The sequence below is a fragment of the Numenius arquata genome, chromosome 11 (genome assembly GCF_964106895.1).
Source record: "Numenius arquata chromosome 11, bNumArq3.hap1.1, whole genome shotgun sequence".
Taxonomy (NCBI): domain Eukaryota; kingdom Metazoa; phylum Chordata; class Aves; order Charadriiformes; family Scolopacidae; genus Numenius; species Numenius arquata.
In genome coordinates this window covers 25,145,714-25,172,010 of record NC_133586.1, presented here as the reverse complement: position 1 = coordinate 25,172,010, position 26,297 = coordinate 25,145,714, and the positions used below count along the sequence as shown (strand labels likewise).

Sequence of the window (26,297 nt, the reverse complement as noted above, 5' to 3'; positions counted from 1 at the left end):
AACCAGGGACTTCCCCCATCTCAGTGCCACCCCCTCCCCATCCACATCCCCCTATCCCTTGACACCCCACCACCACCACCCAGGGACACTCAGTCGTGACACCCCCATCACCAGGGTCCCCCACCCAAGTCCTCCCCAACAAGAACCCCCCCCTATCCCAGGACACCCCATCGCCAGGTCCCTCCATCTCAGACACCCCATCCCCCCACAGGGACCCTCAGCCACACCATCCCCGACCTCTCCTCCACCCTGGGGGCACCCCTCAGTCACTATCGTTGCTGTCGCTACCCGCTGCCTCCGCCTCAGCCTCATCCCGCAGGTCAGCGAAGAAATCAGCCCCGTTGCCCACTGCCTTGCTGCTGAGGGCTGGCAGCGGCACCCCCTTCTTCTTCTTCTTCCGATAGTCGTCCACCACCATCCCTCCCAGGGCTGAGATGTCCCAGAACTTCACCTTCTGGTCATGGCCACAGCTGGCCAGGAGCTGCCCCCCCGGGGCCACCGCCAGCTGCTCGATGGGCTCCCCCAGATGCTGCCCAATGCAGCCCAGCACCCGGTTCGGAAGGACGTTCACTGCCCTGGGGGACACCCCATCAGGACCTTGCAGGGAGGCAGAGCCCTGGGCCACCACGAGCCCAGCACAAGCTTGGCATGCCCTCCCTCCCGTTGCTTCTAACCAAGGCTGATCATGTCCCACACTCTCCCCATCTCATCCCATCCTGTTCCGTCCCACCCTAACTCATCTCATCCTGTCCCATCCCATCTCACCCTACCTCACCCCATCCCATCCCACACCACCTCATCCCACCCCAACTCATCCCATCTGATCCTGTCCCGTCCCACCCCATCCCGTCTCACCCCACCCCATCCTACCTCATCCCACCCCGTTCCATCCTGTCCCACCCCACTTGGTGCCCCTGACCTGATGACTCCATCCAGGGACCCCACGCAAACAATGTTGTCTGTGACGGGGACCATGCAGTCAACGGAGTCTGCCCTCAGAGCGAAGCGGTCGCTGGCGGCCCCGAAGCCGTCCCAGTTGAAGAGATAGATGGTGCCTTCGCTGGAGCCACACGCCACTTTCTTCCCCCTCTGGGCAAGATGGAGGAGAGTAAGGCAGATGCAGAACAAGAAACGTGGAGGGGGATCCAGGACCCTGCTCCGTGGCGGGGCCCAGCACCAACCTTCAGCAGCACCACAGACGTCAGGTCCCCATTCTGCGGCTCCGAGAGCAGCTCAAAGCGCCGCCTCTTCACGTTGAAGACGCCCAGGGTGCCATCGCCGCTGCAGGAGGTGGAGGGGACACATGGAGAGCATGGGACATGGCACTTCCCCCAGCTCCCTCCGTGGGCAGGGGGGAGGCCCGGCGCCACAGAGCCCCCCCCGGTACCTGGCGGTCAGAAGGATCTTCCTGTTCCCATCCACGGCCATGGCGCTGATGTACTCCTCCTGCTGACGGGCCTCCAGGACGGCGTCCCCCTTGCGCATGTCCCACACCTTCAGCCCCCCGTCGTCGTCGCCCGTGGCGAAGACGTGGTTGTCAATGGGCTGCAAGCAGTTGAGGGCCGAGCTGCGGAGACCCCAGCCCCACGCCGGCGCGGTCACGGCTCACGTCGGGGACGCTGCTCCGGGCCCGGCAGGGAGGGAAGGGGACGCTGCCGGGGACGCGCCACCCGCGCAGACCTACCCGTGGGCCTTGGGGAAGCGGGTCTCCAGCCGTCCCTCCTCCACCGTCAAGACGTGGACGGACTTATCCTTGGACACGGTGAAGAGCTCTGGAGGAGCCGCCTCAGCGCCCCCAGCCCCGGCGGCCCCCGGTCGCCCCCCCCCGGGCCCCCCCAGCACTCACTCCGCCCGTCCTGGGAGAAGGCCACGTCCCGGCACGACTTGAGGTGATGTCCCGAGGACCAGAGCTGCCGATTCTCCCCCTCGGTGCAGGAGTACGAGTACCTGCCGGCAGCGGGGCGGGCTGGCCGTGGTCCCCGGGCAGCCGGTGCCCCGGGACCCCCCCCCCCGCCCCGCGGCCCCCCCACAACTCACAGGTAGACATCGCCGTCCACGTCCCCCGCCGCCAGCAGCGGCCGGGCCGGGTGCAGGGCGATGGCGTTGGGCGTCGCCTCGAAGCAGATGTCCTCGGGGGTGTCCCGCAGCCGCGGCTCCGAGCAGCCCTAGGCGGGGGAGAGCGGGGCGGTGGGGCCGGGGGGCGGTGGGGCCGGTAGGGCCGGGGCCGCGCTGCCCCCACCGCCCGCTCACCTCCCCCGGGGCCGCCATGGCGGCTCCGCGCCGTGCGCAGGCGCGGGGGTATCATTTGCATAGCACCGCCCTCCTCATTTGCATGCCCCGGCGCGATCCTCCAGTGGCGCGCGGTGAGGGGGGTGCCCGTGGGCCGGCTATAGCCCAGCGGTTACTTCGGTCTTTCACAATGTGTTTGTGTCGCGCCCCGTTAGGGGTTCGATCCCGCGGGCACCCCTGGCTCATTTTGCCGGGGCGCCCCCGCCCACCTGCTTTTTTCCCGCTTTTCTGCCTACTTTTTTTTTCCTACTTTTCAGCCCTTGGGCAGCAGGAGCCCCCCGGCCCCCTAATTCGCACCGTGGCCTCCTCCCCCGCGCCCCGGGAGAGCTGGGTGGCCAGGGACCAGGCGTCACTTTGGTCCCTTACAAGGGCTGGGGCTGGCAGGGCAATCCGAGGCCCTCAGGGGCCACCCACACCCTCCCTGGGCTTGCCCAGAGGGGCTGTTCCAGCCCCCTGCCGACCCCGCACCCCCCCGTGATGAGCTTTGCCGGGTGCCGGGCAACCGCAACCCCGCTGTGCCTGGCCACCTTCCATGCCACGCTCAGCAGAATCGGGGCCATTCCCACACTCTGGGTTGCCCACACACAGGCCCCCTTTCTTCCTCACCCCTAGGTTGCTCAGCTGGGATTATTTCCCCAAAATAGGTTTATTTGCTAATTTTATTCAGGGTTTGACAGGGGCTGCTGCCCCCTAACGCCAAAAGGTTCCCACAGTAGCCATCCTTGGCTAGGGCTGGCCCTGTGAGGGCCCCGCAGGCCTGGTGGGTGGGAGAAGGAGCCCTGGCCCCCCACGCTGATCCCAGCCCAGCCCGGGCCCCTTCTCTCTGCCCCACAAACAGGCGTTGATGCAAATTTAATGCAGTTTTATTACAACTACAACATTTACACGTCACAGGCTGTACAGCAAACACGGGGGGGGGGGGCTCAGCACAGGCCCAGAGCGTGAGGCCGGGGGGCGGGAACAAAGCTGCCCGGCCCCCAGCAGGAAGTGGACGGCTTGGGGGAGGGCAAGGAGAGGACACGAGCAAGCTCCGGGCAGGTCCTGCAGGCCGGGGTTGTGGGAGCTGGAGGAGAAGACACTGGAGGCATCAGTACTTGGGCCGTTTCACCTCAACGCTGGAAGAGACAGAGGGGCAGGAGGAGGTAAGGGTGGGGGGCAGACAGCTCCGTCCCTCACCCACCCAGGTCCATGGTTTTACCCCACGGAACAGTGAGGGAGGCCCCACAGCTCCTCGGGGCTCCTAGCGGGATGGGGCAGAAAGGGCTGGTCAAGGAGGAGCCCCAGCACGGGCCAAGGGTAGGCCCAGCACCCATGGCCCAGGGGAGGGGTGTCCTGCAGGTCCTGCTGGGTTGAGAAGGGCAGGAGCACCTTCATGGCGGCCAAACGTCCTCTCTCCTTCCAGCCCTGCCACCAAGAGCCAGTAGGGAGGTTCCTGCCCACTGCAGCCCCTGGAGAAGTGGCAGGAGACAGCCAGGCCCCAGCACTGAAGAGCAGAGACATCTTTACTAACCCATCAGCCTCCAACTTCTTCCTCTTCTCGATGATCTGCAGAGAAAGCACAAAGTCCCGTTACCCTCGGGGGAGCTGCTGCCTGCACCCGCAGAAGGGTTGTAGGGTGCAAGATACACCTAGGGAGAACTGTAGCCAGGCCAGAGCGAGCAGAGGTGAGCTAAAGTGGTCCACAAGTTGCCCAAGGCCTGGAGAAGCTGGGCCTGTTCCCCCTTTGCTCCATTCTGGCCATCAAAGACCACCTGTTCTCACCTTCCCCTAGTACCCCCATACTGTTGGGGTGCTCATGGCCAGCTCACCCTACCATGACAAGCCCCAGCTCTGCCGGTTAGAAACCAGGGAGCTGCTCAACATGCCTTGTCCCCTCCAAGCCCCTTTGGATGGCTCAGAGCTGCTGGTTTTGGACACGTTCATCTGCTGCAGAGCCTGAGGTAAAGAGCCCTCGGTCAGGACTGCTCTCAGGGACACAGCTCCAGGTGCCTCTGTGGTCCTGAAGCCCCAAATATTTGGCTGACGCTCTCATAAGGAGCAAATTCAGCTTCTAGAGAAGCTACACACACCACTGGCAGTGCCTGGCTGCCAGGACATGTCCTGGAACACAGAGCCGTGCCCAGGACAGGGAGGGTAGGACCCGGTGGAAGCTCTCCTGGGCTGCTCCGGCAGCTGGTGGCCTGAACAGATAACGCCCCAGCATTGGGCACTCACCGCGCTGATCTTCTTCCACTGCCGGTCCAGCTCTGCCTTGTCATTCGTCTCCTTGAAGCGACGGGTTTTGCGTCCCTCAGACATCTTGATCCCGTACTGGAAAGCTGCCCTGGAGAAGGAGGAGACAGAGCTCAGCGCTCGCGGGGGCTCCATAGGGGACCGGACACATCTGCCCCAGCCACAGGGCCACAACCCAGAGACCCTGGAAGCAGCGGCTGCGCAGAAGTCCTCAGGAGCAACACTAAGAGCAAAGACAAGCCACCAGAGCCAGGACCCACAGCTCCTTCTTTAAGCTCCCCCAGGAGCCGGGTTTGGGCCAGCACTTCCACTCCCACCCCAAAACCTCACCCAGCCCTTCACAGAGACCACACTCACTTGGGCAGGGCCTCTTTGTTGTTCATGTATTCGCTGTACTCCTCCTGGGTATCAAAGTCCCAGCGGCCCAGAGGTCCCTTCTTGTTACCCTGCAGCGAAAGAAGGACTCAGCACAGCTCCTCAGCTGCCACTGGCCAGGGGCTTCTCAGGCAGCCCCATGTGCCCGGGCAACACCTCAGCCTCCCATCAGCCCCAGTTCAACAGGCCTGTGGACCCAGTCTGGCCTTGGCTCCGAGACTGTAGAATAGAATCACAGGATCATAGAATGGTTAGAGTTGGAAGGGACCTTAAAGATCAGCGAGTTCCAACCCCCTGCCCTGGGCAGGGACACCTCCCACCACACCAGGTTGCTCAAAGCCCCCTCCAACCTGGCCTTGAACCCCTCCAGGGATGGGGCAGCCACAGCTTCTCTGGGCAACCTGGGCCAGGGTCTCACCACCCTCACAGCAAAGAATTTCTTCCCCAGATCTCATCTCAATCTCCCCTCTTTCAGTGTCAAACCCTTCCCCCTCATCCTGTGGCTCCCCTCCCTGATCAAGAGTCCCTCCCCAGCTTTCCTGGAGCCCCTTTAGGGACTGGAAGGGGCTCTAAGGTCTCCCCGGAGCCTTCTCTTCTCCAGGCCGAACCCCCCCAACTCTCTCAGCCTGTCCTCACAGCAGAGGGGCTGCAGCTCTCCCAGCATCTCCGTGGCCTCCTCTGGCCCCACTCCAACAGGTCCACATCCTTCCTGTGCTGAAGACTCCAGAGCTGGATGCAGTACTCCAGGTGGGGTCTCATGAGAGCAGAGTCTTCCCTCCTCAAGAAGCCCCAAACAGGAGATTCCATGGAAGAGGGAGTTGAGACACCTCCCCATCACCTTGAGAATCACACGTTTGATCCCTGGGACAATAGATCCCACCCAGACCCAGGCACACGGTGGTTCAGCAAACCCCAAAACACATTCAACACCCAGCTCCAGAGCATTCATCCCTTCTGCTTCTCCCCAGTGGCATCCTCTCAGCCTGCACTGGTGCCTCGTTCACTGGTCCTAAAAGCTGGTGATGGTGTACCTGGTCCATTTTGCTGTAGTCCACCTCTTCATCACTGTCCACAGCCATATCATCCATTCTGTAACAGAAAAGTGGGGAAAGAGCTCAGAGTGGGTACCTGGGACATGGACCTGGACCTTGGAGCTGGGCTCCAACGCTTAGGAGCTGTGAGCTGGTGGAAGCCATCTCTGGTGGCCTCAGACCAAACACAGTTCCTGGACCAGAAGAAGTTCCTCCAGCTGCAGGTGAGCTGTACCACAAGGGCATCCAAGATTGCCAACGCTGCTAGGATGACTCTGCAGCTGAAAGCTGTTCCTCATCTGCTGAGGGACCGCTCTGTGCTTGCAGCTCTACAAGCACATGCATTTCCAGGGAACCCAGCAGACCCTCAGCCACCCCAGCGCTCCCTGGCAGCGAGGGGCAGCAGACCCCAGGCAGACATTTACAGCAGAGACCAGGTCAGAAAAGGCCAGGTCTGCCAGAGTCAAGGACTCGGGGCAGTTTAACAGCAGGCTGCAACCCCAGACAAAGCCAGGCCCCCTCCACCCAGCAAGACAGGAGCAGCCCCTCGGCACCCCCTGCTCCCAGCCCCTTGCTGCTCCCTTACGTAGCAGGGTAGCACTCGGCGTAGCTGTTGGACATGCCGAAGAAGTCCCCCAGCTGCTTCTTGTCTTCTGGCTTCTTCAATGTGACAAGAGTCAAGGAAAGCAACATCGCGCAGCCTTACAGCTACAGGCTGAGCCCTCGGAGCCAGCCAGAGAGCCATCTCCTGCCCTAACACCACCCAAGCGGGGGCAGCAGAGCTTACGTTTGTCATACAAGCAGCACAGTTTTGGTGGAATTTCTCAACTATGGGAGGAAGAGCCTTCCCAGGCGAGGAAGGGCAACCACACAGGCCTGCCCACAAGGGAAGCCCAGGAAGCCAGGCTGGCACAGACACTAAAGGATATGACTCTGCTCCTTCCCAGCCAGCAGCTCCAGCAAACTTCTCATTGATGGACTTGATGAGCTCCTTGGCTGAGCCGGGTCCTGGGGCAGAGAGAGCAGCAGGCTGAGTTTTGGGGGAGGAAGAGCTCACTGCAACGCAGGTGGGGCTGGGCAGAGACCCCCCTCAAGTCTGCACAACCAGTTCACTGGGATGGGGTCACAGGCAGAAGGACACGCGTCATGGGAGGTAGAAGAGGAGGAGCCAGGGGAACGCCGAGGAGAAGGAAACCAGGTCAAGCACAGATGGGGCAGGGCTGATCTTAGGAGACCCTGAATTCCTCACAGTTTACAGCCAACACAAGGCTGGTTGAGCTGGTTTGCTGCCAGGGAAGGATCTGCACACACACTCAACTCGGGCTGGCAGGCACGAGACTCTTCACCCCAAAACCCTCACAGCAAGCAACTCCCTCAGTCTCAGTGGCCTCTGGGAGAACAGGGAACTCATGCAGGCCAGAGAGCCTGCAGGTCTACAATCCTGTACGGCCTCAAACCTCCAGTCTCATTCAAGCCTCCATGCCACCTGACTCACCTTTGTCGATGTCTGTGGGCTGCAAAAAAAGAGAGAGAGATACTGTGTCACCCAGGATGGCTGAAAGCAGGCAAGTGACAGCGCTGCGTGACTTGCAGCTTCACTTTAAGACTGTGGCAAGCACAGAGCTGAACCATAGGAGCTACTGGCTTGTGCTAGTCCTGCCTGAAGGGGAGGACAAGCATGCAGCCACCACCCGGGCCCTGGCTGGACAGAGAGAGCTCAGCCAGAGCTGAACACGTGTGGGAGAACAGCCAGAGACACACAAAGTCACCAGGGTGACCACACCAACCCCACAGGAGAGATCAGGTGGGACAGTCCAGGCTCACCTCATCATCGGCCTTGGGCTTCTCAAAGTAGCTGTGCCTCTTCTTCTCCTCCTCCCGCTCCCGGTCACGCTCCCTGTCCCTCTCTCGCTCCCGGTCCCTGTCACGTTCTCGGTCCCGGTCCCTGTCCCGCTCTCTCTCACGGTACCTCTCCCGCTCCTTCTCCCGTGGGATCTTCGCAGTGGAGGGCACGTAATCCCCAATGTCTTCAAAGATGCTAGAAGTGGAAAAGAGCCTACAGTTATGGGTGGTGCAAGAGAAGAGGCCACAACTGCCCCCCTTTGAACCAGAGCCTAATAAAGGATCTCAGAACACTAACACCAAGAGCTACAGAACTAGAACTGGCTTCTACATCTGTCAGAGGTATCACCTCACTTCTGCTCTCTTCTGCTGCCTGGACCTGCTTCTGGTAGACCAGGACAGCAGAGGTCCCTTCCCTGCCTCAAGCTTGAAATGAAAAAAATAAAACAGAGCCTGCCTCCGAATTGTCTTCTCCTACAAACCTCAGGTCCAAAGAAGCAGCTCGAAGAGAAGTTGCAACCAAAGAGAAACACTAAACCCAACCCTCTCCAAACCCAGTGGGACAAAAAAGACATTTCTTAAGGCAGAGAGCTGTGACTGCCCCCAGTCTGTAGGCAGGGAGGCACTTACTTCATATCAGCTTCAGGGGGCTTCTTCTCATCCAGCTTCCCTGCAAGGACACAAGAACGGTGAGAGGCACATCATCCCCTCTGCCACCTGCCCTATTTCCCTGTCCCCAAAGTGGTGACCTGCAGGGTGCCCTCCTGACCTCCTCTGTGGTTACCGCAATGTATCTAGCCCCCTCAGGAAGCCACTATGTCCCTCCCCAAAAGGGGATGTTTCCCCAAGGAACTGGGCCTTAAGCAGGAAGAGTAGAGCAGCAGGAGTGACCCTCACAGCTGTCATTTCTCAGCTGCCACCGCTGCGGTCCCACCAGAGAATAGCCCGCCTTCAGGACGCAGTGCTTGGAGAGCTACAGGAAATCACTGTCTCCAGAGCCCACTGCCTCACGGTGCAGGGGAATGCAGCAAACTCAAACACATCTCCTTCTCTCAGGATATGATTCCAGCACTCAGTCCTTCTACTTGATCCCCTTCAGCTCCTACCTTTGTCTTTCTTCTTGAGCTTCTTGTTGCGGGTCCCTTGCCTGAGATAGGAGAGGATCTGCGTCAGTTTGCTGATGACAATGTCGTTGGTGGTCAGTGTGGTCTGTGCCTGAAAGAGAAATCCCCAGGGAAGAGGATGACTCTCCGATCAGAGCCCCGCTCTGGCCAGTTCAGACCAGTGTGGTCAGGTAACCTGGCTGCTTGCCAGGTACCTCCATGGTGGGGCAGTCAGCCTTGCTGCGGATCAGCGTGGTTGGGATATCGGTGTCGGCATATTCATCGTCCAGATCCACCACGTAGGCCATCCTCCCCGGCAGGAACAGCTCGTTCCGCTCGTACGCCTTATTCTTGAACAGAATGCGGTAGATGTTGCGACCTGGAGGGGAAGGAAACACATGGGAGAGCTGCTCTTAGGAGAGCAACAGACAAACCCATAACAAAGCATATTTAGTTTATCAGAAACATCAGAATCACCTCCCGAGAGACATGCCTTCTGCCAGCCCTCAAGTTCAGGGCACCTACACCTCAGGCTCTCCCCCTCCAATGACTAAAGGTTTTCATTCCTCCATTCACCCTCTGGGATTTCTCCCACACTCACGGCACAACCCAAGGTGGGGAACAGCCACACCCACACAGTCTTACCCAGACGGGTCTTAAATTCAATTTTGTTCTCAGGATCTTCATCTTTCCTGAACAGAATCAGAGAAGAAACAGAAGCATTATGGTAAGTGTATGCCTCCTCTGCATCCTCCTCTCCGGGAGGCAGCTGCACGCAGGAGTGCAAAATCCTCAACCACTCACTTAGTTTCCTTCTGAGGCTTCTCCATCATTTCCTCCTCTTCCTTCTCCTTGCTGGCAATCTCAGCCCGTACCTGGACACGGAGTAAATCCACACGTTACAGACCAATCCACGCCACTGCTGCCCATCAGAACCAGCAAGCCCACTTCCACCAGCTCCCCAACCCTTTGTAAATCTCTCCCAGAAAGAGAAATCCACACTGTCAAGACAGAAGCACCTGTAGGTGGCAACTACTACCCTCTGCCCGCGGGAGCAGACAGGACAGAAGAGCAGCGTGGTGATGTCTCTGCTCACCTTCTGCAACAGCGCAAAGTCCAGACCCTTCACCAAGTGAGTGTGCTCCATGTCACCACCCAAGAACTTGGACTCCTGGATCAACTGTCTCCTCTTCTCCGCAGCAGACTTATCGCTGTGCAATAAAAATGGAGCTGGTTACATGACAGCCCCTCTGGAGCAGACGGGCAAGATGTGGCCATGCCACAGGCTCACGTACGCCTCTGCCGTCGGCCCCACAGCTCTGTAGTTGGCAGTTGTGCTGATGAGCTCAGTTTCCTCGTAGTCCTTGTTCACACCATCTCTCCTCTCCTTGGCTCGGTCCCTGTACTTCTCAGCCAGCTCCCTCTCGCGCTCTATCTCCTGCTGGCGCAGCTTTGCATAATAGCTGGGGTTGGAAAAACAGCTCAGTGTTACAGCGATGTGTTTACACTCTTGATGTACCCATTAGGTAACTGTCCCCAAAGGCCCCACATGTGCCCGTTCTGCTGCCAACCCCTTCCCCAAAAAACAGCCTAAAGCACCATGGGGGACACCATGCCTGCAGGACAACAGACGAGATGAAACTGCTGTATCGAGGGCCTCCAAAGCTGAGTTCGGTCTTCCTTCCCAAAGGGAAAAGGTCAAGTGCAGTCCTGCTGCCCAGATGTGCCCCACATGACATGTCCCACCACTGCCCTGCTCCACCAGACACCCACAGAGCCTCCCCTGCTTCTGCTGGAGGTGAAGCTTTGCCCCCATCCTGCTGCCGTCCTCCCCAGTCTGCTCCCACAGGCAGTGACAGTCACTCGGTCTGAGCTCTTCTCACTCTGCCAAAGCCCCAAAAGAACCCAGGCCACTCAGGGCCCTTTTTGGTAGCCCAAGAGCTCAGAAGTTGCTTCCATGGGAGGGACACAATGTATGAGGAAAAGCCCTGATGCATTGCTTTCCCAATTTACCTTTTCTTCTTCCTTCTGCGAGCTGCTGGATCTTCATCTTCATTGTACTCCCGGGGCATCCTGGAGAAGGGCAAGAAACCACACGTTCAGTCTGCAGAGCCACACAAACACGGGCAGCGAGAGAGAGCAGCCCCTCAGACACAGCAGGGCACTGAGATGCTCAAAGATGGGAACAGCACAGTCCCATTTCTCCCTCAGTCCACTCTGTCAGCAGGGAGAGGGGAAAGCACTGACTTTCACAGGACAAAGCCTAAATCTGCCTCCTGCACAAAGTGTCTTAACAGCCTTACAAGACTCACTCTGTGATTTAAAACAGTCCTGACTCACCTGTTTCTCCAGTTAACACACATGGGTACAGGTTGCATAGACCTGAGTACAAAGCAAGGCCAAGGCCGCCTCCTCAGACCCTGTCTGCACACTTGTTAACAAAAACCCCTTTAAATACTCTGCTGCAGAGTGCAGGGGGAGAGAGTCGGGCAGGAACAGAGCCCCAAGGAGAAGGTAGCCAGGCTTTATCCCGCAATCCCATGAAACGGAGTCCTACTCACTCATGGTGGCGAGATTTGGAGGGTGGCGCAGATGTTGGCGCAGCCCGCGGGGTCATGAGAAGCTTTCTGAAGTCTTCATTGGTCAGCTTCGACCTGCAAGCAAGAGTAGAAACAGAAAATGTCACCTCTCCATGAGCTTCAGCAGCATGATAGCTTCCAAGAAGGAGGAGGGTTTGCCAGCACATCCTGTGTGATGGAGATGGACACAGGGTCCCCGCTAAGGGAGTCCAAAAGGTGCACCACACCAGTCAGAAAATCATAGAATGAATCACAGAGTGGTCTGGGTTGGAAGGGACCTTAAAGATCACCCAGTGCCACCCCCTGCCCTGAGCAGGGACACCTCCCACCACACCAGGTTGTTCAAAGCCCCCTCCAACCTGGCCTTGAACCCCTCCAGGGATGGGGCAGCCACAGCTTCTCTGGGCAACCTGAGCCAGGGTCTCACCATCCTCACAGCAAAGAATTTCTTCCCCAGATCCCATCTCAATCTCCTCTCTTTCAGTGTCAAACCCTTCCCCCTCATCCTATGGCTCCCCTCCCTGATCAAGAGTCCCTCCCCAGCTTTCCTGGAGCCCCTTTAGGGACTGGAAGGGGCTCTAAGGTCTCCCCGAAGCCTTCTCTTCTCCAGGCTGAACCCCCCCAACTCTCTCAGCCTGTCCTCACAGCAGGGGGGCTCCAGCCCTCCCAGCATCTCCGTGGCCTCCTCTGGCCCCGCTCCAACGGGTCCATGTCCTTCTGATGTTGGTTGCTGGAGAGCTGGAGGCAGCACTGGGGGGAAGGGGTGTCTCCCTAGAGCAGAGCGGAATGGAAGAATCTCCCCCCTCGCCCTGCTGGCCAGGCTGCTGGGGATGCAGCCCAGGATATGGGGCACTCATGAATCAGACTCATCACTCCCACCCTCCCAAGGGGGAATTCAGTCCCATAGTCCTAGCCCAGTCCCGTCCCAGTACTGTACTCACTGGTGGAAGGAGTGCGAGTCATCCACTTCATGGCCATCAGGGGCCAGAGGGTTGGAGAACGGTTCATCTGGAGGAGAGGAGGAAGGAGAGCGCTCAGAGCCCCACTCCAGCCAACCACCACCCTGCTCCTCCTCCACTGGCACCCTGGCGTGGCAGCAGCAGGGACGGAGGGCTCCTGGCGTTACCACCCACCACCAGACCCTGCCGACCCCCCAACCTGAGTGTCCCTGTGCAGTCCCGGGGGGTGTCCCAGTGCCTCCCCCGGGGGTGTCCCCACACCCAGGGACACGTCCGCCCCGGGTTCCTCTTCTGGGACTGCCCATGCCACCCCTCATCCCCATAAACGCCCTACAGTCCGTTCCCACAGCGCACTCCAGGGCACAGCCCCCGCGCTGAGGCCTGACGCCCCTCCCCGGGTTTGTCCCCACGTCCCCTCCAAGCACCTAGGCCCCAAAGGCCCCAGCTCGGGAGCCCCCCCGCAAACTCCTAAGGCTGTCACCTTCCCCACCGAGGGCTGTTCCTCTCAGCAGGCCGGGGGGTGCCCGTGCCCTCTCCCGGGGAGACGCTGTCCCGAGCCCGGGGCGGGCCTACACCCGCCCCCCGCCACCGGGCCGCTCCCCCGACAGCCGCGGCACCACCCGCCCAGGGGCCAGATGCCCCCTCCCCCGGGGTGTCCTGGGGTGTCCCAGAGCCCCACAGCGCCCCATGTCCCCCCACCCCACTCACTGTCGCGCTCCGGCATCGCGCCCCGCTTCGCTCCTTCGCCGCCCGGCACGGCCGCTCCCCTTCCCAGCACACCCCGCGGCAGGCCGGCCCGCCCCCCGTCCGCATTGGTTGCCCGCTGGCCGGAGTGCGCTCCGAGTGGCGGACGCCACCACCGAGGGGCGTCGCGATTGGCGGGCGCCGGAGCTACGCCCCCGTGTTGTTGTCCGGAACGGAGAGAAGATGGCGGCGGCGGCGGCCGTGAGGGGCATCGGGGGCGGGCTAGGCCGCGGCCTGCGGGAGCTCCGCATCCACCTGTGCCAGCGCTCGCCCGGCAGCCGCGGCGTTAGGTGAGCGGGGAATGGGGGCCGCAGGGCCGGGGACCGCCACGCGGGGCCGGCTGGGGGGCAGTGAGGCACCGGCTTGCCCGGTGCCGGTGGGCTCAGCCCCAGGGGTCCGCCGTTCCTCTTTCCCTCCCCAGAGACTTCATCGAGCAGCACTACGTGACCCTGAAGAAGGCGAATCCCGACTTCCCCATCTTGATCCGCGAGTGCTCCGGCGTGCAGCCCAAGCTCTGGGCTCGGTACGGTAAGTGGGGATCCCCGCTGAGAGGTACTGCCGGCGGACGGCTGGAAAAGAGCGCCAGAGCCCCCCGGTCTGCAGCAAGGGGGGTGTCAGCGATTGCAGTAAGGGATGCTTTGTCCCTTACAGTAAGGTTACAGTTAGTTAAGGGACAAAAAAGGGACCTGTGGCAGAAAAGCTCCTCTGTAAAGGCTTTATTTTCTTCCTAAAGCCATCTGGGCTGGACAAAAATAATTTAGAAACTTCCTTTCAAAGAGATTCTTTAAGCACAAGTTTCTCAGTGCGAGCACACGGGCCAGCAGGGCCTTCCCGTATAGTGCCAGGGAAATATACCCCCGCGTAGGGGCTGCTGTAGGAACAGCAAGTCTTTCAGCGCTGTTTTACTGCAGTGGTGGTGAGCATCTTGACATGAGCAGACTGAAAGCCACCAGGTTGCTTTGGGAGGTGGTGGTGGCCTCTGCCCAGCTGTTGCACAGCAAAAGTTAACAAAAAGAGGCAAGGAAACGTGTTAGGCTGCACTGGCTTCTCTCCAAAGGAAAGGCTGAGAATAAAGAGAAGGTGGAAACGATAACCTGGGGACACTGGGACTCCCCAGGGTAGGTGTGAAACAGTGGTGATGGGAGCCTGGGCTGGGCTGGGAGCCTGGGATGCCAGCGGTGCTTGGGAAACCTAAAGCAGGACTTCAGATTGTCCTTGTGCCAGAAAAGCACCGAGGCACCCGCCTCCCTGCTCACCCTCTGTCTTTCCTGCAGAGTTTGGCAAGGAGAAGAGCATGCCGCTGAACAACCTCACTGTGGATGAAGTGGCTAAGGCCTTGGAGAACATTGTGAAAAGCAAGGCGTGAAGACAGACAGTAAATATGCACATGCTCAAGACTTGACTGATGATCTTTAATGTAAAACGTGTATCTAACTTATCAATCTTATAAATGCAAAGTGCTTATCCTGAGCTTCACATGTTGGGTTTAAAGCTGAAAGGAGATGCTGGAGGGAACGGCCGGTCCAGCAGGGTTATACCCCACCTCCCCGGCATCAAGAGCCTGTCTGCCTGTCTTGCAGCTGGGCTCTGCCCCTGCACTGAGCTCTGGGGAGGCACAGGGCGGCCTGCTGGTGGTGACAAGGATGGGAATGGCCGTATCTTGCCAAGGACCAGCGTCTTGGTGCTTACAGCCCTTGGGGAAGCAGGGCACAGGGTGAACAAATGGTTTTCTCCTCCTGGGAGTGCAGGGAGAAGGAAGGGAGGTGGGGTGGCTCAGGAGAAGGCAGACAATGTGGGGTGGCAGGGACTGAAGGCGGCAGTGGCTCCCAGGGGCTGCCCGAGCATGTCCAGCAGTGCTCGCACCCGCTCCTGCAGCTCCGGGGTGATCTGGTGCTGCTCGAGGGCCCGGTGCCCACCTTGCCTGAGGAAGTCAGCAGTGGCCTGTGTGAGAGGAGAGGGGGGACAGCTGGGTGGCTGCCACCCAAGGAGCTGCCACAGCCGATCCTGGTCCTGTCTGCCCAGAGCCACTGCTGCACATCCTGAGAATGGGGCTGCAGGAATTCCTCAGAGCCCTGCCAGGCACTGAAGTCCCCAGCCAGGCAAATCCAGCTGTGCTGGTCACTGGCTGGGGGTGCACAGAGCTTGAAGTTAAGCACAACTGAATCAAGTGTTCCCCAAAAACAATCTCAAGGGGTACAAACAACCTGCCCAAAAAACAGTCGTTGTCAATGAAAAGTTGAATGTGCCCAGTTCTGGACTCCCTGGTTCGGGAAGGACAGGGAACTGCTGGAGAGGGTACAGCAAAGGGCTAAAGAGATGACGAGGGGCCTGGAGCATCTCTCTTAGGAGGAAAGGCTGAGGGACTTGGGTCTTTTTAGTCTGGAGAGGAGAAGTCTGAGGGGGGATCTGATCAACGCCTATAAATACTTAAAGGGTGGGTGTCAGGAGGATGAGGTCGGTCTTTTTTCAGTGATGCCCAGTGACAGGACAAGAGGAAGTGGGCACAAACTTGAACATGGGAAGTTCCAACTAAACATAAGGAGGAAGTTCTTTCCTGTGAGGGTGGCAGAGCCCTCGAACAGGCTGCCCAGAGAGGTGGTGGAGTCTCCTTCTCTGGAGACATTCAAAGCCCACCTGGACACGTTCCTGTGCAACCTGCTCTGGGTGACCCTGCTCTGGCAGGGGGTTGGACTGGGTGATCTCCAGAGGTCCCTTCCAACCCTGACCATTCTGTGAAAGGGAACTCCCCAGGGACACAAGAAGGGCTTCCACCCTCTGCATCACACAAATGTCCCCCACCTTTAGGCACATGTCAGGATATTGAGGAGTGGGGGCTGGCGTGGCCATGACTGAAGGCAGTATCTAATAATACCCATCCCCGTAAAGCCCCAGGGTTTTATGACTTTGTGGTTGATACTGGGACAGGGTCTCACCTCTGGGCAGTGCAGGAAGAGGAGGTGCAGCAGCTCCAGGCACTGCCCCACCACCTGGGGGTCGGGCAGGATGAGGGTGGGCAGCAGCAGGGGCAGGGCCTGCTGCTGGTGCAGCTGCTGGCAGTAGGGTGGTCCCTTCTCCGCTATATTGCACAGAACCGTCAGGACCTGGGCAGAGGAGTGAGCAACAAACGCTTCGTTAGTGGGCAGGATTCCTAACAGGCAGAGAGAGTGTACTCCCCGTGTCCTCCCTGGAAGTCCTGCCAGCTGCTTCCCCAAAGCCACATGCCCACCAGCCGCCTGGATTTTTATTTTCATTTGAATTTTAAAAGCTTTCTCCATCCCCACCCCAAGGCACTGTTCATTCCCAAGCCAAACAGATTCTGTCAAGGGTAAACAGATGTAGTGACTTCAGGGGAGGCACACGGTGATGCTACCACGTGAGACTTTCTGCCAAGCTGTGGCTACTGCCCTCAGCCGACCTCCAACTCGAGCACCACGCGTGTGACACTCATGTTCCTGAAAGCCCAGTGCTTCCCCTCCCCACACCCGGGGCACCGGGCGAGGCCTCACCAACACGCTGGCCATCTGGGAACAGGGCAGGAGCTGCAGCAGGGCCGGCAGCAAGTCCAGGGAGAGCAGAGCCGAGCAGAAGAAGGGCTTGTCCGCTGGGATAGGAACCATCACTAAAATCACGGTTTCTGAGGGAGGTCTCTATCCAAGACCCACCAGCAATCGAGGCAGGTCCCGGCAGGAGCTCTGGCTTTGGTGACAGCCCCGGGGGACACTAACCCGTCAGGTTGTTGAGCAGCCAGAGACACTCCTGTGCCATGAATGGGTGCTGCTGGAGGAAGCACTGCAGGATGAGGAAGAGAGCAATGAGCAGGCGCTCATCCTGGACTTGGAGGTGGCAGCCCGTCTCCTCCGCCAGCAGGTTGCTGAGACACCGCAGCACCGGGCAGACGAGCTGTGACGGTGGGACACAAAACACCCTTCAGCCAGACCCCGTCCCCGCAGCAGTGCCGAGGATAGCCAGCGCCCTGCCCGCATCTTACCAGCTCCAGGCCCTCGGGAGCATCCTGGGGCATTTCAGAAGCCATTTCGAGGAAAAGCGAGGCGAGGGCGGGCAAGGCCCCCAGCGACAGCAACACTGCATTGGCCGTGTGGCTGCAAAGGGAAGGGACAGCGTGGTCACACTCCGAGAGGGAAAACCCGCTGCAGTCCTCACCAAACAACGAGGCCTGGAAATTCAGAGCGCTTTCCTGAACCACCATAGGGCCTGTTTCATGTTTGAATAGCAACTGGTTTCTGAGCTTATAAACTAACTTCCCGTGGAAAATGGATCCACTGGAATTATCTGTGCGGGTCTGGAAACAACAGCCCTGATCCTTCTTGGCGTACCCGCATGTTCCTTTCTGCTGGGGCTGCTAAAAGAGATGGCGCTGGAGCAGCCACCCCAAGGCAGGAGATTGCAGGCAGCAGCCGGTGACACCAGGCCAACCCCAGGGGAGCGAGGATTCAGGGAGCTTGCCTTGGGGAGTGCAAGGGACAACTCCAGACATAGGGAGGGTATTGAGGGGTTTTCAGAGGACTAGGAACTGCCTCCTCAGGTTTATCACCTGGTATTGCCCTGTAAAGGATTCAGTGATCCTGTAAACAGCATGTTTATAGGATATGAGAGCCACGGAGATGCTGGGAGGGCTGGAGCCCCCCTGCTGTGAGGACAGGCTGAGAGAGTTGGGGGGGGTTCAGCCTGGAGAAGAGAAGGCTCCGGGGAGACCTTAGAGCCCCTTCCAGTCCCTAAAGGGGCTCCAGGAAAGCTGGGAAGGGACTCTTGATCAGGAAGGGGAGCCATAGGACGAGGGGGAACGGTTTTAAACTGAAAGAGGGGAGATTGAGATGGGATCTGGGGAAGAAATTCTTTGCTGTGAGGGTGGTGAGAGTCTGGCCCAGGTTGCCCAGAGAAGCTGTGGCTGCCCCATCCCTGGAGGGGTTCAAGGCTTTGAGCAACCTGGTCTGGTGGGAGGTGTCCCTGCCCAGGACAGGGGGTGGAACTGGATGATCTTTAGCATCCCTTCCAACCCAAACCTGCCCAGGACAGCAGGGAAATTGCTTTCCCAAGGGGAGGCAATCCAGGTCCCCCCGCAGGACCCTAAGCCTTCGTGCCTCTCTGTTTGGCTGCCCCTGGTGAACTCAAAATGAGGAGAAAAGCGCATTTACCTACAAACGATGTAGTGGAGACACCAGGCAAACTCCACGGCTGCTCCTGTCCCAGCCTTGAGGCCGGAGCAAACCAGACGGAGCATGTGCTGGGGGAGAACCGAGTCCAGGACCAAGCTGGGGGCAGAAGAGCAGAGTTAACGGAGGTACAGCCCAGAGCAAAAGCGGGACAGACAACCCAGAGGGAGACACCAGCCCAGGCCACCGAGCAGAGAGCTGCTCCCCTCCCACATGCTCCAAAAACACACCTGCAAGAGACTCTTCCCAAAGGGCTGCAGCCTCAGGCACCCCTAAAGCCCAGCACAAGCTCTCCCTGTCAGTGGCAGGAACTGGGGGCACTCAGGACACCTTGGCCAGGATCCCATTTTTGGCACTGGGGGCAGGGACTGTCAAGCTGATCTTTTCCTTCACAGGAGGAATGCAGCTGGAATTTCCCTGCAAGCCTTCCCTGCTTGACACTGACCTTTACCAAAATACCACAGCTGTCTGCTCAGATGAGGAGGAGGGAAAGGAGTCAGGCCGTTATCCGCCACGAAACCTCCACAGTTCTGGCAGGATTCTGCTCTGAACTATTAATATCACCAGGATGGGAAAGGCTCATTGTCCCTGGCACGCAAATACCACGCTGGGCCCCAGGGCCTGTCCCGATGCTGGGTGAAGACACTCGGACTCACGGCATGATCTCTGTGGGGGCTTCCTTGGCTTGGAGCAGCTGCGAGAGGACGTAGCCCAGACCTTCCAGCACAGCTTCGTGGGGGGACTGCAATCAAAGAGAATGGAGCTAATCCTGCCTGACAGAGCCAGGGGGGTCCCGGGGTGCCGACTGCGGTGCTGGTGAGAGGATGATACCCCTTTGTAACACCAAACCAAGCAGCTGAGCGGCGCAGTCTCACTGCGCCTGGGGAAGACAGGGCTCAGCAGGGGACCGGGAGTGACACCAAAGCTGAGCTGTGCCCCCTCCCTGGACTCACACGGGCTGCAGCTGTAGGGATCCAGGAGCCCAAACACAGCAGTGGTGCCGCTGTGAGCACTCAGATCTGCACGTGACAGCCCCGCTCGCTGTGCTGGCCTCATTTGCCCGTTGGACCCACGCTGTGCAGAGGGGAGAAGCAGCCCCCTGCGTTAAGAGACTGTTTATCAGCGAGCCACAGTTATGGGTATGAGAGACCCCGCTGGAGAAGGGGACAAGGTGGTGACCTGAGCCCTGAGAACGGAGTGCAGGAAAGGCCACAAAAGACCTTCACCTGCAAGGGAACAGCCCCATGCAGAGGGGTGTCTGCCCATGGCACTGCTGGAAGGAGGGCTGGTAACTCCGTACTGCCAGCTGGTGTCTAAAGGGCATGAGAAAAAGGAGTCTTTATGGGGCAGAGCAGGGGAAGAGCATGTCTGAACTGTTCCACCCACCTGGATGCAGGACGCCAGCACTGGAATGATGCCCTGAGGCAGAAGTTGCTTCCTCACAGCTTCACTTTCCACTACAAGGTTCCCCAGCGTGTACAAACACAGCTCCTGAAACACACCCAGGATTGCAGGTCACCTCCCCTGCCCTCCCCAGCGGGACCCTGGGCAGCTGGCAAGGTCCCTGCACCCCAGGACTGGAGCACACAGAATCACGGAATGGTAGAGGTGGGAAGGGACCTCTGGAGATCACCCAGTCCAACCCCCTGCCAGAGCAGGGTCACCCAGAGCAGGTTGGACAGGAATGTGTCCAGGTGGGTTTTGAATATCCCCAGAGAAGGAGACTCCACCACCTCTCTGGGCAGCCTGTTCGAGGGCTCTGCCACCCTCAAAGTAAAGAAGTTCCTCCTTGTGTTTAGATGGAACTTCCCCTGAGCGGGGCAGAAGCTGTCTTCGGAGGGATACACACAGATGGATACTGCTGGACTCTCCAGTTACCCTGTTTCCCAGCTGTATCAGCTTCAATTTATCCCTTTTCTACCTGGCTCGGGTTGGGATCTGATCCGTTCTACTTTGGAGGCTTTTCAGGCTCTTAATTATTGCTACGACATTTCCCTGAGACCCCTCTAATTCCAGAGTATTCTCCTGGAGACTGCCCGTGTGCTGCATTAAAATGTCATCATCACTCTGGGGTTGCTCCCCATCCTGTCCCCAATCCCATCTGCGTCTCAGAGGAGCACAGGGGGCTGCTGGGCAGGTGGTGAACACATGGCCATCCCAGAGCTACTCTGACTGTTGGCTCCTTGGCCCAGATCAAACTACACAGCTCGGAGCTGCAGCCGCTCCTCCTCCATCCTGGAGCAAAGCCTCCCTGGCTGGTTGCATGAAGATGGGCTGATAAAGTCGCTGTCCCTGCACCCCAGCCCGCCACTGCTCATTTCTTTCACTTCTTCAAAACACCTAAACTGAGCTGCATCCATTATTTCTGCTTTGCCCGCCACACAGACACCAAGGTACCTCCTGTCCAGGCCCAGCCTGCGTCAAGAGGCCACCCCACACGTCTGATGACAGAGTCCCGCTGCCACAGCATGTAGTCCCTGCTTCCCCAAACGGGGCTTGGAGCTGAAGAGGAGGAACACACTACAAATGGGGCAAATCCCTGCGTCCTGGGCTGCAGCAGGAGGATTTCCCTATTCGAGGTGAGGCTTGGAAGCATTTAAGCCTGAAGCTACCTGGCAGGAGGTGCAAACACCATGGAAGCAAACTCCTCTTGGTGTTGGGATGGGAGACAGTGAAGGGGATCTCCATATTTCCAAGACTTGGCCAGACAAAGCCTCGTTGCCCTGGGCTAGCACCGGGGACAGTCCTGCTCCAAGGGGAAGAAGGTTGGAGACTTCCAGAGGGCTCCTTCCCACCAGCACTCCCATGTGACCCGTTAGGCTAAAGATGGCCAAAAGAGGTTAACACCCGCCACTACCAAAGCATTATCGGGTGCCAGAGTCCTGGCAAACCCAGGCACGGATCTTACCATGAACTCTACACTGTGTCCTGAGAGGTAGGTGAGGAGATAGGAGGTCACTGGCAGACACGCCTCAGCCACAGCAGGGTCACTGGAGTGGGAGAGCTCGTGGAGACAGCGGGCCGCCTCCATCTGCATGTCAGCCAGGCTGCTGGTGAAGAGCCCGATGAGTGTTCGGATGCTGCCGTCCAGCCTGGTGGAATGCACAGACAGCACCAAAGGGTGCTGTCACTTCCTGCCTTCCCACCCTCGGCCACACACCAGCTCACCCACCCAACAATGGGGACACCAGCACCACCCTGGATGTGCCCTTGATAACAGCCAGGCAGTGCCAAACCTGGGCTGACCTGACAAACTTCTGCTGAGTCTCCTTGTTCTGCAAAGCCCAGCGGAGGCGGCTGAGTGATCCTTTCCTGTCCTCTGAACCCCTCTGCATGCCTCTGAGCAGCTGAAGGACCTATCACAAAATTAAAAGATGGGTGAATTTCAAGCAGTGCCAGGGTTAGAATTTCATCCTGTTAATCCTGGAGGCAAAGAAACCCAGGGTGCAAGTTCCCATGGTCACAAAGAACCTCATTGTTTCTCACCGTCTGTGGCAGCAACTCAGAAAACACTCCCAAATCCACCTCCACCCCAGCTCCTCCACGTGCTGGGAAGACCTCAGGGACCCCCATCACCATGGAGAACATCACGCTCCTCACCTCATCCTCCGACAGAGGGTCTGGCAGGGTCTCTGCTCCATCCTGTCCACTCTGCTCCGCAGTGTCCTCCCGCAGAAGCCGCTTGCTGACCAGCTGCTCCTGCCGCCGGGCTTTCCTGAGAGCTGCGAGCAGATCGGTCCCTGTTACGACCTGCCTGGGCCAAGATGCTTTTCCACCCCACCAAAGAGCCTTTTAATGGGGAGAAACTGCCAGTTCCACCTTGTTTGAGCCAGAGAGGTACAAAGCATGGGGCAGTGACCGTACTGAGGCCAGGCACGAAGGCAGGACAGAGGGGTGAGGACCATGGTGGCCATGCTGGGAGGGACCCAAGGCTGGTTGTATGTAGGGGAGACCTTGGAAAACCCAAACCGTTGGCAACTGGGGAATCCAGGGCTGAAAAGCCACGTGGATTAAAAAAAACAACAACAACAAAATTAGCCTGTAAAACGCTTCCCGGCGCAGGCTGGGAGCCCGCAGATGCCATTCCCCTCCCCGGGGACAGGCAGCCGGGCAGGGCCGGAGCTCTCCTTGGGTCCTGCTGCGGGGCAGAGATGGCCACCGCGGGGCAGAGATGGCCACCGCGGGGCAGAGATGGCCATCACGGGGCTCCCACCCGCGGCCCCGACACCCCGGGGGGTGGGGGGCCCACAAACCCCCCCCGGGGCCCGGCACCGACACCCAGAGCTGATGGGAGCCCACAAACCCCCCCCAGTCCCGGGCGGCCCCGTCGCGGACCTGCCTCCTGCTCCCGCCGCCGGGCCCGCAGCTCCTCCGCGCCCCCGCCGGCACCGGGCCCTGCCCAGCGCCGCCGCCGGCCCCACATGGCGGCGGGGAAGAGGAGGAGAAGGAGGAGGACGAAGCGGAGAGGGCGGGCCGGGGCGGGCCGCGGGGAGGAGGGCGGGCCCGGCGGTGGGTGCTGGCGCGGCCTCCGGTGGACGCGACGGGCCACCCTCGTCAGGGCTGTGTCCCCCCCGTGGGGCTCGGCCCCGCGGCCCGGGGAGCCCCGGGGGCCCAGGCCCGGGCACCCCTCCGCCTCCCCAGCGCGGGAGGACCGGGGTGGGCCCTCCCCGGGGCCGGGGCCGGGGCCGGGGCCGGGGCACCCCCGCCGCGGGAGGGATCATGGCCGGCCCCGGGGCACAGGGCCCAAACAGGGGGATACGGGCCGGGACCAGCCTGAGGACGAGCTCCTCCAGCCCGTGTCCTGGTTTGGGCCATGCAGGAATAAAATCTCTTCTAATGTTGGGGAAAAGTGCACTTTTAGAAGACTCTGGTGTCTGGATTAGTGAAAATACTTACTTTATTGCCAGCTCTGGGGTGCAGGTTTCAAGGTCTCTGTGTTTCCAGCTCCCCAGGTGTGGGGATGAGGAGGAGCGAGACGCGGGCACTTGACCCAAGCTGCCAACGGGGTTATTTCATACCATGAACACATTTGTTATAAATTGGAAAGTTTACTGGGGAGGTTCTCTCTCCCTTGATGTCTGGGATCCTGAGAACTCCTTGCCCCCATGTCGGAGCCCTGAGCCCTTCCGTTCTTCCCAAATCCTCAGTGCTCGTGGGGTCCCACATCAGCCGTCCCTGCGGAGAGGGCACGGCTTCTGCTGCGGAATGGGCTGGGGATAGTCCTTGGGTGGTTTATATTGGTATCAGGATCAATCTTTAGTGTTATTCATTATCTAGTCTTAATCTATTAAATCTGTTTATAGTTCAACCCTTGTGTTTCCTTATTTTTGCCTGATTCCCCTTCTCGGGTGGGGAGGGGCCATGGGGTGATGGAATTGTCTAAACAGCAGGGAATTGTTGTGGGTTCTTCAAACTGTGACAGCCTCACAGGGCTCAAACCAGCCGGTCTCCGGGCTTAGGCAAGGTTTCTGCCCACACTCACGGCTGGGCTGCGTGTTTGCCGGAGCCAAAAAAGCCCAGAGGCTCACCAGAGACGTGACAGGTCTCAGTGTCCTGGGCTCTTCCATGGTGGCAACGGAAAGAAGAAAGTCTCCAAAACCACGTCTTTGAAGCGGAGTGTGGTTGGCCACTGGGGAGACAAAACAGCTCATTTTTCCCCAGAAAGGCGTTTGCCGCTGGTGGCCAGGAATGAGCAATTAAAAGGTACCAGGCCCAGTCAGAGCTGCTGACCTCACCAAAAGGAGTAGCGAGGAGAACTCGGAAAGGCGGCTGCGACTTCTCCACGGCGCACACAGCAGCAGTTTGGTGTAACCTGGGGACAGAGAAGAGGAACAATGGAATCGCTGAACCCCTCTGCACAAGGAGTCGCCCGAGGCAAGGCAGCAAAGCAGCACAGGGCACTGCCCGAGGCACCAGGAACAAGGAAACGAGCTGCAGGAGGTATAACCACCAAAAGGAGACCTTCTCTTCGCGTGTCCCAGCAGCGGAGCGTGTGGGACCTGCAGGTCCTGCCCCAGATGCTGTCACAGTGGTGGTGTCTCTCCATAATGCTGCATTAACAACAACAAACTGGGAATTGCATCTTCCAACTGTGCAGCTTCGTTGCCTTCCTGAAGCACCTTCTGAAATCCACCCTGGGCAGAGAAATCCCTGGGGAATTAAAAATCCCTGGCAGGTCTTTCCAAATGCGTGGTGGTCTCCGCTTGCTGATGGAGAGCATTAACATCTTGGTGTAGGCACAGCCACCAGCTGCCAGAGGAGCACGGGGCAAGTGATGTGTCAGTTCCTTGGCCAAGCCGAGTAGCTCGCTTGCTGAGGAAGCTGACCTTGGGTGAATAATCGCCCTTCTACAGCAGATGGGAATTTGTCCTGTCTCCATCCTACATGGGACATGGATATCTGGGGATGGTTTGGATATGGGGTATGACAGCCCTGTGTCCTCCTGCATTGCTCAGCCCCTGGTGGTCTCTGAGGCATAGCAAGCCCAGAGCATCTGGAAGCAAAGGTGTGTTGGGGCTGGTCCCGGGAGCACATTTAGGGCTCTGTGATGGCATTGTCTTCCCTCATCCTCCCCGGAAAGGCAAGGAGCACGGGCACTCAGACCAAAGTCCTCCCCAGCCTGCGGCTGCAGGGTCCCCTTGCTGCAGGGCGGTGAAGCAGAAGTGACTCGGGCGGCTGCTGCGCGGCGCGTGGCTTCCCGTGGCACAGCTGTCCCCGTCCCACTCAGGAAGTCACCCAGCAGGAGACACGGCTGTGCCCGGGAGCCTGCCACCAGCTCCCTGCCAGCGGGGACATGAACGCCAGCAGGACGGGCCGTGGGAAGACACCTGCAAGCAGCAAGGTCTCCTCCGGCTGGAGGCAGGGCAGGACCGGGCACGGGAGGGAGCTGAGCACCCAAGCCCTGGATTTGGCAGCGGTTGGAGGAAGCAGCCGTGGGACGAGGTAAGGTTTTGGCGTGAAGTGGCTGGTGAGTCACTGGGCAAATCCACCCCAGCTCCGCGCTGCCCTCCCAGCGAGGGGAACTTGCCACCGGAGCTGGAGGAGAGCTTCTCCCTGGGAGGGACAGCATGGAGAGGTAGGGAGAGCTCTGTCCTCTGAGGTTTTTGAGACATGGCCAGAAAAAGCCATGGCTGATCGGGGCTAGTGCTGGCAACATTCCTGCTCAGAGCAGGAGGTTGGGCTGGAGACCCCCAAAGGCTCCTGGCCACCGCCGTGTCTGGGTGTTCGGACGGAGCTGAGTCAGCACATCCTTCAGAGCCATTAATCTTCGCTTGCTGCTTTTTTGCAACCTGTTGATAAGACTCTCCTGTCAGCGGGACGGCAAATCAGTACCTGTTGCTGACAGGGACGCATACAGACCCTCAGGAATTATTTTTTCCCGTCCCTTTGGAGGCTGGTAATGAATCTGGTTACTGGGAAAGGAAAATATGAAGCCGCCTGTTGCAATTTCCTGCCCCAGATTACAGCGCCTGCCACGCAGAGAAGCAAACAGAGCTGCGGCTCTCCCATCCTGCGGTCAGACTGTGGCTTCGCTGTCTCTAACTCAGCATTGCAAGTTTCTCCTGATCCGTGGGGTTTCCTGGTGGCTTGGGAACGGGAGCCTGCAGCAAGGGCAGCCCAGGCAGGAAAGCGCAGAGCCCAGCAGCTGCCGCCTCGGGAGAAGCCTTGCTGAAAAACCCTGCTTTTGGGGTGGGACCAGTGCCACCAGCCCCTTGCCGAGGAGCTGGTGCAGCTCCTGGGTGTTTGGCCGGTGATCCGAGCTTTGCCCTGAGTCACGTCGCAGTAGCCAGTCGGGTGCTGATGGGGTGCGCCGGACCCACGCGAAGGGCAGTTGGGCAGGAGGGATGAGGGCAATGTGGTGGTGGCTCTCCGTGGCTGAACCTGGCCAAGACAGCTGGATCTGAACGGTCCCCCTCATCTGCCACCAGTGCTGCCTTTCACCCCTGCTCTCCTTGTTTCTAGGTTGTTCACC

The 26,297-nt window shown here is 59.3% G+C and overlaps 4 protein-coding genes across 5 annotated transcripts; 1 reads left to right on the top strand and 3 right to left on the bottom strand.

Moving 5' to 3' along the window:
- Nucleotides 1–262: 262 nt before the first annotated feature.
- WDR55 (WD repeat domain 55) lies at nt 263–2,268 on the bottom strand. Its single transcript, XM_074156323.1, is given in 8 exon segments — nt 263–575; nt 920–1,089; nt 1,182–1,281; nt 1,388–1,567; nt 1,685–1,772; nt 1,847–1,947; nt 2,038–2,237; nt 2,239–2,268. Coding segments are annotated over 8 exon segments (1,182 nt in total).
- Nucleotides 2,269–3,135: 867 nt separating this feature from the next.
- IK (IK cytokine) lies at nt 3,136–13,192 on the bottom strand. Of its 2 annotated transcripts, XM_074156690.1 has the most exons (20): nt 13,119–13,192; nt 12,393–12,459; nt 11,434–11,526; nt 10,886–10,945; nt 10,168–10,335; nt 9,969–10,083; nt 9,677–9,747; nt 9,518–9,564; nt 9,088–9,251; nt 8,876–8,984; nt 8,400–8,439; nt 7,752–7,965; nt 7,423–7,441; nt 6,857–6,935; nt 6,514–6,594; nt 5,928–5,985; nt 4,879–4,967; nt 4,504–4,612; nt 3,800–3,834; nt 3,136–3,404 (listed from the first exon to the last, which is right to left on the bottom strand). In XM_074156690.1, the coding sequence occupies exons 1-20, from the start codon at nt 13,132–13,134 to the stop codon at nt 3,377–3,379; spliced, it is 1,662 nt and encodes a 553-aa protein (XP_074012791.1). In that variant the 5' UTR covers nt 13,135–13,192; the 3' UTR covers nt 3,136–3,376. The 2 variants fall into 2 exon arrangements, with proteins under 2 accessions (XP_074012791.1, XP_074012790.1); XM_074156689.1 differs by lacking the exon at nt 7,423–7,441 and having other exon boundaries at nt 6,857–6,957.
- A 121-nt stretch (nt 13,193–13,313) lies between these two features.
- NDUFA2 (NADH:ubiquinone oxidoreductase subunit A2) lies at nt 13,314–14,623 on the top strand. The gene is made up of 3 exons (XM_074155825.1): nt 13,314–13,444; nt 13,576–13,682; nt 14,429–14,623. The coding sequence occupies exons 1-3, from the start codon at nt 13,338–13,340 to the stop codon at nt 14,518–14,520; spliced, it is 306 nt and encodes a 101-aa protein (XP_074011926.1). The 5' UTR covers nt 13,314–13,337; the 3' UTR covers nt 14,521–14,623.
- TMCO6 (transmembrane and coiled-coil domains 6) lies at nt 14,547–22,748 on the bottom strand. The gene is made up of 12 exons (XM_074155824.1): nt 22,661–22,748; nt 21,926–22,047; nt 21,572–21,681; nt 21,234–21,417; nt 19,712–19,816; nt 18,982–19,067; nt 18,308–18,424; nt 17,143–17,254; nt 16,880–17,054; nt 16,661–16,755; nt 16,088–16,255; nt 14,547–15,095 (listed from the first exon to the last, which is right to left on the bottom strand). Exons 1-12 carry the CDS (start codon nt 22,746–22,748, stop codon nt 14,928–14,930), a joined length of 1,530 nt encoding a protein of 509 aa, XP_074011925.1. The 3' UTR covers nt 14,547–14,927.
- Between the last annotated feature and the right edge of the window lie 3,549 nt (nt 22,749–26,297).

Coding starts and splice junctions, on each gene's coding strand:
- IK (XM_074156689.1), bottom strand. Junction 5,986..6,513: donor GCCGAGTGCTACCCTGCTAC/GTAAGGGAGCAG, acceptor TTTCTGTTACAG/AATGGATGATATGGCTGTGG. Junction 4,968..5,927: donor ACTACAGCAAAATGGACCAG/GTACACCATCAC, acceptor CTTTCGCTGCAG/GGTAACAAGAAGGGACCTCT.
- NDUFA2 (XM_074155825.1), top strand. CDS start 13,338: ATGGCGGCGGCGGCGGCCGTGAGGGGCATCGGGGGCGGGCTAGGCCGC. Junction 13,445..13,575: donor CCCGGCAGCCGCGGCGTTAG/GTGAGCGGGGAA, acceptor TTCCCTCCCCAG/AGACTTCATCGAGCAGCACT. Junction 13,683..14,428: donor CAAGCTCTGGGCTCGGTACG/GTAAGTGGGGAT, acceptor TCTTTCCTGCAG/AGTTTGGCAAGGAGAAGAGC.
- TMCO6 (XM_074155824.1), bottom strand. CDS start 22,748: ATGTGGGGCCGGCGGCGGCGCTGGGCAGGGCCCGGTGCCGGCGGGGGC. Junction 22,048..22,660: donor GCGGCGGGAGCAGGAGGCAG/GTCCGCGACGGG, acceptor ATCTGCTCGCAG/CTCTCAGGAAAGCCCGGCGG. Junction 21,682..21,925: donor ACCCTCTGTCGGAGGATGAG/GTGAGGAGCGTG, acceptor ATTTTGTGATAG/GTCCTTCAGCTGCTCAGAGG.